This window comes from Podarcis gaigeae, assembly GCF_964106915.1.
Source record: "Podarcis gaigeae genome assembly, chromosome: 5".
In the NCBI taxonomy this organism is placed as follows: domain Eukaryota; kingdom Metazoa; phylum Chordata; class Lepidosauria; order Squamata; family Lacertidae; genus Podarcis; species Podarcis gaigeae.
The window spans coordinates 45,210,042-45,223,004 of record NC_139681.1 but is presented as its reverse complement, the minus strand read 5'-3'; the positions used below and the strand labels follow the sequence as shown (position 1 = coordinate 45,223,004).

Genomic DNA, 12,963 nt, shown 5'->3' with positions numbered 1-12,963 from the left:
CTCAACTGAAAAATGTTGCGCTCACAAGGTACCAGAAGCAACCAGAAGCTTTTACCTACAGTATGACTTGCACAGGGTCGCTATTTGCTTTTTGTATTATGTTTGAAGTTTCTGAAGGAACACTAGATTATCAATTAAAGATGCACTGGATAACAGCTGTGACAAAATGTTGGCCTTTTCAAAAAACATTTCATTACTCCCAAATTGAAAAATTCTGAATCTGTTTACAAGAAATCATTCAGAAATTGTTCTACCTGAACAGTCTTTAGAAGCTTTCATTTACAACCAAGCCCAGTTCAAATGGCAGTTACAAGGGCTCTACTTTCCAACATTGCTAAAAACATCATTTTAAGCAAATGAAGCATTTTCACAACCCTAGCTTCAAATATTTTCAAAAGCATTTATTTATTTTTAAAAGCAGTATACTCTGTTTCTAATATATCTGTACATATGGCATTCTCATATATTCAAGGTATTTCTACATATGTATTTATTTCACACATCGTGAAATCTAAACTAAGAGCAATCTGTGCTTTAAAAAGTGTAAGAGCAAAAGTGGAACATTGCAACTTTTATCAGTTCCACTTTTAAAATGACACTGTGTCATTGTTCGGACATTGTTTTTACGCTCATAGATGGTACACTTTGGGGCACAAGCCAAATGTAAGTACTTTTAAATCTATTTTATCATAACAGAAGTGAGTTAAAGTATATGCTTAATTCTCCTATTGAAATCAATTGGATTTAAAATATGCTTCACCATGGTTGGATTGTGTCCTTTTTTAAGTCACTCACTTTCAATAAACATGCAGATCAATCCTAAAAACATTTACTTAGAAGAAAATTCCCCTTAATTTAAAGGGATTTAATCCCAGTAGCTGCACACAGCATTAGGCACAAGTCAAATTATACAATTTACTAATCTGAGGCAATTTCTACAATTTCATTGATGGCAAATGTTTTCACTGGGTTTGAATGTAACCCATGCTAAGGGTTATCTGCCAGTTATTTTCTTTCATTGCAAATTTAATTCCAGGGACTATATATATATATATATATATATATATATGTGCTTAGCTTCACCAATGTTAGAAACTTATCAGTTTATACATTCTGTATACAGCTTATAAAACCTGTAGGCAGGAAAGGAATTTTAGGAGCATTCCCACCTTTTAATTAATTAGTTTCTATATTGCTCTTCATCCAAGGATGACGGTTTGCAGTATAAAAAACCCCCCAAAATAATAACATGGTAACAAACATAACAAATGACCCCCACCACAAAGTATTTATTTACCTAGTGGTTAATGATTGACTTTAGCATTAAATGCAGACTTATTTTGTTAACTGCTTCTATAGCCATAAGTAATTCCAAAAAGAAATCAACAGCATAGTGTTTTATTTGAAAAATCTTATTGAATAAAGAAAGGAAAAAAAGAAAAATCAATCCAAAAGGAATAATGATTACTGTCCAAGCTGGGGAGTTCCAGGATCACATCATTAGTTACTTGATAAATTTCATCAAGGAAACACTAACTGTTTCCTCTGAAAAGCACACTTGTGCTGATAACAACTGGGGGAAATCAGTCTAAAAATGAAACCTTTCAGCCTAATTGCCCTAGAAAGTGTTTAATATCTAATCTTATGTCCCTTGCAAATAACAGAAGCTGCAAGAGTTACTGTGAAATGATGGTTTGGCACACTTGCCATTTTTATCTGCTGTGAACTAAGAAAATTTTTTAAAAAGCTAAATTAAGTCACACTGTGCATCCTCATGCTGGAATTATTTATTATATACCAGGTAGATTAATGACTCTTCAGGCTGGTGCAGGTAAGAATATATACATATATAACAGTTTATTTCTAAGGCTATTGGTATGCTGATTCCCCCTCCCAGTAATTAAACATGAATACAACAATTCTAAAAGAAACCATATAAAGTAATATACTTTAAAGTAATTACTTGGTTCAGGCGATGCCATGGTGGAGACAATGACTGGTGGCCCTGTGCGCCTTGTGGTTTTCTGATATGGAGAGTGCTGCATTGGAAAACTTGGTCCTGCTGGCACCAGGTTGGGCTCCATTTGGGTTCCTTGTTTTCGAATGAGTTGGGGGCTGTTGTGAGGACTGTGCATTGGGGACAATGGAGGATTCCTTTCCCGCTTCATCAGCTCCATGGGTACTGTGTATGTGGTCGAATATGCTGTTTTGGGACTTGGGTGTGGATTTGTTTGCAGTGCATTCATAGCTATTCCAGCTGGAGCAGTATAGCCAGTTGCTTGTCGGGTGTGCATATTGCACGGGCCAGAAGCACTGTATCCAGAGTTGAGAAGAAAAGGAGCACCTTGATGGGGCAAGCCAGACGCAGGGTAGGTTGCAGTTTCTAGAAGGTGTTGTGTCGGAGCACTAGATGGACGTCGAGTTATTTCTGCTACTCTTGGGGACACGGGCTGCATAGAAGCAGCTGCAGGTGGGTGCATCACTGCACCATCTGCCATTGGGCTGGTGGCTGGGTGCATCGCATACTCATTCTGGAGCAATTCGCTTCGGTGACTAAAGCTGTTAGACCTGTGTCTGGGACGGATGATGGTGCTTTTCCTTTCCTGCCTCTGCATCTGCATCTCTGCTTTGTAAATATGGGCAATTCTAGAAAGCACTCTCGCCTGCCCTAGATTTGGAGCAACTGATTTTATGTCATTCTCCTCCATCATCGCCAGCATGCTTGGAGAATCAAATCCCTGCTGCAGCAAGGCATTGAGCGTGCTTTCGGATACTCCTTCAGAACGCAGAAGTGCCAAGAACTCTGGATCCACATTCCTTTTAATGTCTTGTCCTGGGAAAGGTGGAGGCACCTGAGTTTGTGAAGGAGTTGTGGCTGTTTCGCAGCTGTCATAAGGAGCTTTTGCACCGACCGTCTCCCGGACTGGTCCATAACCACGGTTTATGCTTCCATCAGGAGCTGCGGTTGAGTTTGGATCAACTACCAAACATGTTGGGGTAACTTGCCTACTGGCTGCAGCATCTATAGATCTGTCCACTGTGTCATTATAAGCTGGCCGGTTCAGGAATGCTGGAGGTTCTGCCCCGTACCTGGGCATCGGAGGTTCAACACCATACCTTGCATGAGAAGGATCTCTGTTTCGAATCCTCTGCGCCTCAGGGACCATCTTAGTCATTGGATCTCTATACATGCGGCTGGCTTCATGCGGGGCAGGTGACCGGACTTGCATCTGATCCCAAGCCAATCTGCCATAATTCGGTAATGGTCTGTTAATCATGTGGTCTCTATAGTAGCGTGGATCTTTAGGTGATCTGGCAGCTAGCGAAGGGTCACTGTAGTAATCCTGAGGTGGCAAGGAACTTCGTGTAGACATTGTAGGCTGTCTGTCGTAGTAAGAAAACTCAGGGACGGAACCTTTCCGCAAAGGACCTTGGTGAAAAACTGGCTCCTGGTATGGATATGGCTCCTGCTTCAGTTCCGCACCTCCCTGCAAGATGATATCGTGTGGTCTTTGGGTTGGCTGCTCATACCAAACTCCCTCACCTCCGTAGGTTAAAGAATTCCTTCTCCCTGGTGGTCTCTGGTAGTCGAACGAACTTTCATTCTCCCAATTGCCTTCATACCATCCTGCAGCATCCCAGCTCTGAGAGCGGCCAATGTGTTTGCTTGGAATTGGCATTGGTACACAGCAATGTTCAGCTTAAATAAAGGCAAGCAAGCTCTCTTGTTAAAGCTTCAGTTACACGCATAAAAAAAGCAAAAACAAACAAACAAAATGCACTGTATTTGAATCCTTCTGCAGCTTCAAGAAACAGCCCAACAGGTGGTTTACGATTTCAAAGTGTTGCCTGAATTATTAATTCTTCGAAACATAAGTAGACAAAACACAGAAAGACCCAACAGTAACCCAGCCTGGCTCCAAAAACTGCAGAATGGAAAGGTCTTTCCTGTACAATTCAGAAACAGAAAAGGGATGCTGCACTTAATCCAGATGGTTTATCCCTTCCTGCTTGGGATGGCTTGCTCACATGGACAACTAGTCAAACAGTGTGTGGGGATTAAGGGCTAAATAAAGCCCCTAAAGCTTTTGTTCCATGTGACACCATTTGAGCCTGATGCAACCTACTGCACCGGCTGACCCAGACACCTCCGTATATATTCTTCCTCTGATCATAGCTACTACATGCTATTCATATTTATTTGTTTTCTATGCAAAATACAGGATTCCTTTAAGATTTTACCTTCCCTCTCCCATGGCAGGAAAATAAAGGGGGTGGGGAGAATGGCAAGGGAGCTTCAATGTCGATTCAGTCTTAATCCATTCTGATGAAATGCTAATCCACTATACAGAGCTAAAGACAAATTAAATAGGAGCAGGCATGCTGGCCCCAAACAAGGCTGAAGCAAGATATACAAATATATAAGATCATGAGTAGAAACAATCTAGGTATTGGGAAAACACGTGATGAACACTGCACATTTTTTGAAAAATTACTGGGGGGTCAGGGGAAGGGACAGGGAAGATGAGAGGCCAGTTTGAAATTAGCTCCACTAATTATTCTCCAAAACGATTCTTCATATTATTACCATAATTCTCAAATCCTTTCATCATCCCAGGAAAGAAAATTGCTAAGGTGTAATCTGGAATTTATAATTTTAAGACCTGAGAAGAGGTCACAGAAAAGGGAGGATGAAAGGCTCTCAAGTCTTAGTATTACAAAGCTGAAAGAAGAGAATGGACATTACATATTGTTCACCGGTACACTATTTAAACGCACACAACACACATACTTTATGCACAGCAGACACAATTATTATATTTTTATCACTTCAGTGTTAATGTGGACACTAAGAGGTGGAAGGAATAAGACAGATGTACAGTATTTGGTCTTTGCAAACCTACTGAACATTTTTACACTTCGTTAATATTTAAGAAAATTACAGCAAACACCTTATAAACACCAAAATAGTCAACAGAATGCAATTAGCCATGGCTATCTTGAATCCTGGTTGCTAGAACATTTTAAAAAAAGATTCACCAACACATTTGCTATGATATGTTGTGTACATTAAAACTACAGAACATACTGAATGATAATATTGTTTCCTTTCTCCATAAAAAGTACAGATATGCATGCAAGTGTTAGGCTGAGATCTTGAGGAAGAAAAAATAGCACAACAGCCACCTTCTTTTGGTGGTTGTTAGGTCATCTTGTGCATTTCTAGGGCTAATCCACAATAAAATGTTTGAAGCTCAAGCCGTCACATGATGGCGTATTTTGCTATTATGATAGCTAAGTCACTAATGCAGTCTAATGCATCTATCATACAAATACCTCTGGGCTATATTTCTGACCCAAATACAGACAGGATGTCATAGTAATCCCCCCACCCCCTGCAGTAAATAGTACAAATCCTCTTCATCACACACTTAAGAATTTCACATACAAATGCAACACATTTAAAAACTGCCCTCTACTAGATTATTCTTGCATTAGTATTATTAGAATATTTATGACATGCAACTGCTTGAAAGTCAAATATATTGGAAGAGGTTTTCTTGCCTTAATAAGAATTAGAGAATACATGACAGGCAGCTGTCAGAAAGTCTAGTTCTTTGAATGAGGTTTATGAGTTTTAGCCTAGGCATGTGGGCACAGTAACTAGCCTGTCACCTATCTAGTCAGTGAAGGAAAATTCCTAAGAAAATGAAACATTTTTTTCAAGTCATTTTTAGAAGTAGTTTTCTGTTTTTACCTTTAAGGGAATGAAGACTGATTTCCTTAAATTTGTTTTACTTCTGTAGCATCCTTTGTCTTTCCCTATCAAACTCTGTTAATGCTACTAGATTTTGCGTCGTTAATGTTGCTATGAGGTTGTTTTTTAATACCTTTTGAGTCTTTTGTAAGAGTAACAGAATCAATGTTCTCCTGGCTAAAGTTGCAATCACAAACCTAGTTATTTGGGAGCAAGCCTCATTACATTCAACCCAATACTATTCAAAATACAAACTGTGGAACCTATATATTAATTAAGCAGTGTAGCTGTTGTTGTTGTTTAGTCGTTTAGTCGTGTCCGACTCTTCGTGACCCCATGGACCAGAGAACGCCAGGCACCTCTGTCCTCCACTGCCTCCCGCAGTTTGCTCAAACTCATGCTGGTAACCTCGAAAACACTATCCAACCATCTCGTCCTCTGCCGTCCCCTTCTCCTTGTGCCCTCCATCTTTCCCAACATCAGGGTCTTCTCCAGGGAGTCTTCTCTTCTCATGAGGTGGCCAAAGTACTGGAGCCTCAGCTTCACAATCTGTCCTTCCAGTGAGCACTCAGGGTTGATTTCCTTCAGTATGGAGAGGTTTGATCTTCTTGCAGTCCATGGGACTCTCAAGAGTCTCCTCCAGCACCATAATTCAAAAGCATCAATTCTTCGGCGATCAGCCTTCTTTATGGTCCAGCTCTCACTTCCATACATCACTACTGGGAAAACCATAGCTTTAACTATACGAACCTTTGTTGGCAAGGTGATGTCTCTACTTCTCAAGATGCTGTCTAGGCCTGTCATTGCCCTTCTCCCAAGAAGCAGGCGTCTTTTAATTTCGTGGCTGCTGTCACCATCTGCAGTGATCATTGAGCCCAAGAAAGTAAAATCTCTCACTACCTCCATTTCTTCCCCTTCTATTTGCCAGGAGGTGATGGGACCAGTGGCCATGATCTTCGTTTTTTTGATGTTGAGCTTCAGGCCATATTTTGCGCTCTCCTCTTTCACCCTCATTAAAAGGTTCTTTAATTCCTCCTCACTTTCTGCCATCAAGGTTGTGTCATCTGCATATCTGAGGTTGTTGATATTTCTTCCGGCAATCTTAATTCCGGCTAGGGATTCATCCAGCCCAGCCTTTCGCATGATGAATTCTGCATATAAGTTAAATAAGCAGGGAGACAAAATACAGCCTTGTCGTACTCCTTTCCCAATTTTGAACCAATCAGTTGTTCCATATCCAGTTCTAACTGTAGCTTCTTGTCCCACATAGAGATTTCTCAGGAGACAGATGAGGTGATCTGGCACTCCCATTTCTTTAAGAACTTGCCATAGTTTGCCGTGGTCGACACAGTCAAAAGCTTTTGCATAGTCAATGAAGCAGAAGTAGATGTCTTTCTGGAACTCTCTAGCTTTCTCCATAATCCAGCGCATGTTTGCAATTTGGTCTCTGGTTCCTCTGCCTCTTCTAAATCCAGCTTGCACTTCTGGGAGTTCTCGGTCCACATACTGCTTGAGCCTTCCTTGTAGAATTTGAAGCATAACCTTGCTAGCGTGTGAAATGAGTGCAATTGTGCGGTAGTTGGAGCATTCTTTGGCACTGCCCTTCTTTGGGATTGGGATGTAGACTGATCTTCTCCAATCCTCTGGCCACTGCTGAGTTTTCCAAACTTGCTGGCATATTGAGTGTAGCACCTTAACAGCATCATCTTTTAAAATTTTAAATAGTTCAGCTGGAATGCCATCACTTCCACTGGCCTTGTTATTTGCAGTGCTTTCTAAGGCCCATTTGACTTCACTTTCCAGGATGTCTGGCTCAAGGTCAGCAACCACACTACCTGGGGTATACGAGACATCCATTTCTTTCTGGTATAATTCCTCTGTGTATTCTTGCCACCTCTTCTTGATGTCTTCTGCTTCTGTTAGGTCCTTTCCACTTTTGTCCTTTATTGTGGAAATCTTTGTACGAAATGTTCCTTTCATATCTCCAATTTTCTTGAACAGATCTCTGGTTCTTCCCATTCTATTGCTTTCCTCTATTTCTTTGCATTGCTCATTTAAGAAGGTCTTCTTGTCTCTCCTTGCTATTCTTTGGAAATCTGCATTCAATTTCCTGTATCTTTCACCATCTCCCTCGCATTTTGCTTGCCTTCTCTCCCCCGCTATTTGTAAGGCCTCATTGGACAGCCACTTTGCTTTCTTGCATTTCCTTTTCATTGGGATGGTTTTCGTTGCTGCCTCCTGTATAATGTTACGAGCCTCCATCCATAGTTCTTCAGGCATTCTGTCCACCAAATCTAAATCCTTAAACCTGTTCCTCACTTCCACTGTGTATTCATAAGGGATTTGACTTAGATTGTATCTTACCGGCCCAGTGGTTTTTCCTACTTTCTTCAGTTTAAGCTTGAATTTTGCTATAAGAAGCTGATGATCTGAGCCACAGTCAGCTCCAGGTCTTGTTTTTGCTGACTGTATAGAGCTTCTCCATCTTTGGCTGCAGAGAATATAATCAATAAATGTGTTCGGCCTCCAAAAAGGAGCATATAGTCTTCAACAGATTTCATGTCTCTCAGATATCCATGAAAAATTATTCTGAGCTATCTTTGAAAATCATTTTCTCCAGAATCTAAAACGGTCTACCCAAAAATTACTAGATATTCAGTTAAAAACTCATTTTGAGTGTTAAAAGAATTTGGAAACAATCCTGCAATAAAAGCCTGGATTTATCTAACACACTACAGATCAGGCATGAGAAGTTTGGTTTATTAATAATTGTCAGAATATTGATCCTTGACCTGTCTGTATAAATCAGAATAATTTTTCATTATATGCTTTTACTGAAAAGCTTAATAGCTTTAGTCTAAAGGCTTCTCTTGGGTAGTGCTACTCAGTTACTAGAATGATATTTGCACATGTTTGTGGTGAAACAAACTGGGATGCCGTTTTCAAATTTTAAAAAACCAAAATAAATAAGTTTCCTATATAGCAATCCTAACTAGCCACTGAAGGCCAGCTGGGGGGCGGGGTTTAAGCATGGGGAAGAAGTGTTTCTTTAGGGGGGCAGCATGATTAGAATCACAGAATTATAGTGCTGGAAGGAACCCCAAGGGTCATCTGTTCCAACTCTCTGCAACGCAGGAATCTTTTTGCCCAACGTGGGACTCAAACCCACAATCCTGAGATTAGGAGTTTCATGTTCTAGCGGCTGAGCTATCCCAGGGATTTTTAAAAGACCATACAGTGCCCAAGGGTTACATTATTTATCTGTACAATGTTGTCATATGTTCAAAGAACTGAAAAAAGAAAATATGCCTAGAACAGAAAAATTAGGTTTCAATACGGTCTAATGAATAAAAGGTAGTTTTCTCCTTCATTCACTGTGGGGGAGAAAACCTATAATACCTCTATTTGTCACCATATTGGGACCAAGATGGCATCAATTTCCTTCCAGTTTTATAGGTGGGCTCTTGCACACCACTGCAAAAAAAAGATGTCCTCTCTTCCCTTGCTGCCAAAGTAAGATGACCTCTGGCACTTCTATCCAAAAATCCGACACCCCAGACTCTAAAAGCATTTATGAATTAGATTTCTTTCCCACCCTTTTCCCCCAAACACAATTTAAAACATTAAATTTAAAACACAATTTAAAAATTAGCAACCGTGAGGGTATGTGATGGCTTTTAAATGTATTTCACAACTGCTCGTTTTAAGATTGCAAATGCATCTTTTAGCTGTCAAATGTCTGGGTAAAGAGAAATGTTATTAACATATTCCTCCTGAAAGTCAGTATTGAGGGAGACAGACCACCCACTTCGCCAGGCAGGGCCTCCCACCAATGCAGAACTGTCACCAGGAAGGACCTGTCATGGGTCAACGACAACTGGGCAGCAGTCAGAGGCGGTGGAACTAACAGGACCATTAGCCCAGTTTTCCAAGAGTTTGTGCTGGTATGGGGAGCAGCGCCAGCATGACAGTTCTTCTTGGGAATATCTCCTTATCTTGGAGGTACTGGAAAACACGTCCCCAGGGTAACGAGAGCACATGCTTCTAAAAGAACAAGCCTTAAAGGTAAAATTAGTCCATATATGATTTTAAATCCAAAGGATCTTTCACATTTTTGTAGTCTCCACTTCACATCTGTCATAGAGCATGCCTCTGTGTATAGACAACAGTGGGTTTGTTTTTATAAAAAACCTGACAGCACAACTGTAAATATCCCTTTCCCTGTGACAAAATAATATTTGTTGTGCCTACCACAGTCCTGGTTTAACAGGTTTTGTCATTTTCCATGGCACTTTTAAGCTTAGCCAAAACTTGTTTCCAAAAAGGAAACGAACACTGCTGCAGTACACAGTGGTTATGGTTTTCGCAAGCTGCTATTGGGTAGTGTCTGTAGTGGGTTACAAACACACACAAATTCCTGGAGAACTTTTGGAACAGTTGTTAAACCTTTAAAAAAAATGAATTCAAGAATGAGTGCTTATTCCACTCTTTTCTATATGTATTGTCCTAGAACCTTAAAGGCAGCCAGGGGGAGGGTGATGCAAGTCCACAGCCATTTCAAGAACATTTTCTTATTTAACAAAACCAACTAAATTTCTTTTAACAGTGTGAACTCGCTTATGTCTAAAGGGAAACAAGATACTTCCTCTTGTACCAGGGCCACCTCCTCCCTTGTTATATCTGTATATTAGTGAACTACTGAAGGAAGATCAGGGGCATTGCTGTAGCAGGAAAGGTGCTTCTGCTCCACAAAGCTAGTCAAATGCACACAGCTTCAGAATACAAACTTTCTTTTTTGTTTAACAGAGCTAGAGGCTTCTAGATTTATTCTTGAATACAAAATGGCTTGGGAGCTACAACATGACTACGAAGAAAACCCCAACTCTGCCCTGTGTTTCACATTTAATTAATTCTGAATCCTACCAGAGATATCTGATTTCCACTTTGGGGGTTAGACACCCACAGAATTAGAGCATCTTGGGGAGGGGCTGTGGCTCAATGGTACGAGTGCATGCAAAAGGATCCAACCTCAACCCACAGTTTCTCTAGACTGGGCTCGGAAAAGACTCTAGTCTGAAATCCTTAAGATCTGCTGCCAGTCAGCTTTGACAGCGCTGAAGTAGACTAACCAATGCCTGACTTGGCATAATACAGCATGTTAACAAGTACTCTGTCTAGAGAACATTGCAGCTTCCTATGTAGATATTTAAATGTTTCCCAGGATCTGTCTATACTTTTCAGCATGTAACATGAAAACCAAGTCTGTTTTTTTAAAAAACAAGACACAATAAACATTTTGGAATTGTGTGTTGAGAAAAACAAACGCAAGCAAAATTATGTTCTCTCTTTATTGCTGCCTTTGTTACAAAAGAGGTAAAGCTCGGCGAGTTGTCAGGGCTTCATTCACCTGTTTTACGCTTCACCAAATGTAATGTACAAGATGTTTATCTACACAGCTTGTGTCACGTCTATCTCATACTCTAAATTTCCTCATATAGATTTCTCTTTACTCAAACTTTCGATGCTGTAAGAAAAGGGAGCAACAGGTGCACAGTTTGGAGAATTACATAGAAATGACTGCACATCTGCCTCCTTTGAAGCCTATGTAGCATCTCCTTTGCGGGTTAAGGGAATTTCACTTAAACCTGTGGGGAGCATTCATTCTAACTACATATATACTGCTACTAACTAGTCTGGCCATCTGTAAGAGTGGGCTAAAATCCTGCCAGGCAAGGGTGGCTAACTTATCCACCCACCCACCCCCAAGCTGTTGGACAACAATTTCCATCATCATTGACAGTGATGATTAGGGTCGGTGGAAGTTGGAACCCATAAATGTCTGGTGGGCCAAAGGTTAGCCACTTACAAAGATTAATCTATCCTGGATTTTAAATGAATTCAATGAGGTATAAACACTACCAGTGCAAACTACCATTTATTTGCTAACAGGGATTGCAGGCAGTCTGCTGCCTTCTACAGTTCTGCTTCCCAGCCAAGCCAGACTCTTTTCTCTTCAGAAGCCAAGAGAGAAAGAACAAGGATTACAGGGGATCAGAGGACGGCTTGGAGTCTTATGCTGTTGGTGCAGGCACAAACAGTAGAAGTGGCTGATGCCCCAAATCACCACCAGCACCAGAGTGCACAAGACAGGAAGTGAACTCTCTCCCTCCCCTTTCCCGTGATACAGTGCCGTTGACCACTACACCTGTATGCATTGCTATTCTGGGCCATGTGGAAGAAGAAGTGGTCTAAGACTTCTGCTAAAAAGTTCTTACGGAGCACATGCAGTGTGCATGGTCTGTAGTTGTGTTAACATATGTAATTCATAGGACTGCCACCATGCTGCAACATTTCGCATCCTGACATTTTGAATGCTACACTTCTCAAAACAGAGTGATTAAAACTGGGCTAGGGAATAATAAAGATACAGAAGTAATACCAGCATGACTCAAAACCTGTACCTGCAGCTTAATACAAATTGTTATTCTTATCACTCCTGTATGATGCTGACCAATTGGACTCATTCACAGCAATTTAGCATATCATCATAGTCTTTTCCTTCTATACACAAGTACTTCGGGGTAAACTCATTTAAATCTCTAATGTTTATTTCTGGAATTTTAAATGCCAGCCATTAAAGGAATCCACCTGATTTCCTATGTGTTTATCATTCTGTAGTCTCAATATAATTACTAATGGTAAGCTGATGCATGGCTATGCTATGGTCCCCATCTTGAGAACTGTCCCAGCACTCTCCCATACATACCCTCCCATCCATAACAACTTATCACAAAGCAAGAACTAAGAAGAGGGTATGGTAAAGGTAAAGGGACCCCTGACCATTAGGTTCAGTCATAGACGACTCTGGGGTTGCGGCACTCATCTCGCTTTATTGGCCGAGGGAGCCGGTGTACAGCTTCCAGGTCATGTGGCCAGCATGACTAAGCCACTTCTGGTGAGCCAGAGCAGTGCATGGAAAAGCCGTTTACCTTTCCGCTGGAGCGGTACCTATTTATCTACTTGCACTTTGTGCTTTCAAACTGCTAGGTTGGCAGGAGCAGGGACCAAGCAACAGGATCTCACCCAGTTGTAATGGTCACTAAACAGCAATGCCAAACTTATGTTTGCCCAGATATTCTTGTCTTACTTTTTTTAAGCATTAATGCATTGAACCTGAACCCTTGGATGTTCTCAATTTCTTTGTG

General features: G+C 40.8%; 1 protein-coding gene across 8 annotated transcripts in view; it reads right to left on the bottom strand.

Annotated features, from left to right (window-relative positions):
• CTBP2 (C-terminal binding protein 2) overlaps nt 1-12,963 on the bottom strand; it is a 200,580-nt gene that overhangs the window by 63,599 nt on the left and 124,018 nt on the right. For 3 of the 8 annotated variants that reach the window (XR_014564925.1, XR_014564926.1, XM_083741222.1), the window contains exon 1: nt 1,964-3,695. The exons of the other annotated variants lie outside the window; for them this stretch is intronic. Coding sequence is in view for 1 of the 3 variants with exons in the window: in XM_083741222.1 (XP_083597348.1) it covers nt 1,964-3,680 (1,717 nt within the window). In the remaining 2 variants the exon portion in view is untranslated. Of the gene's footprint in view, nt 1-1,963; nt 3,696-12,963 lie in introns of those variants that run through there. 8 annotated transcript variants of the gene reach the window in all.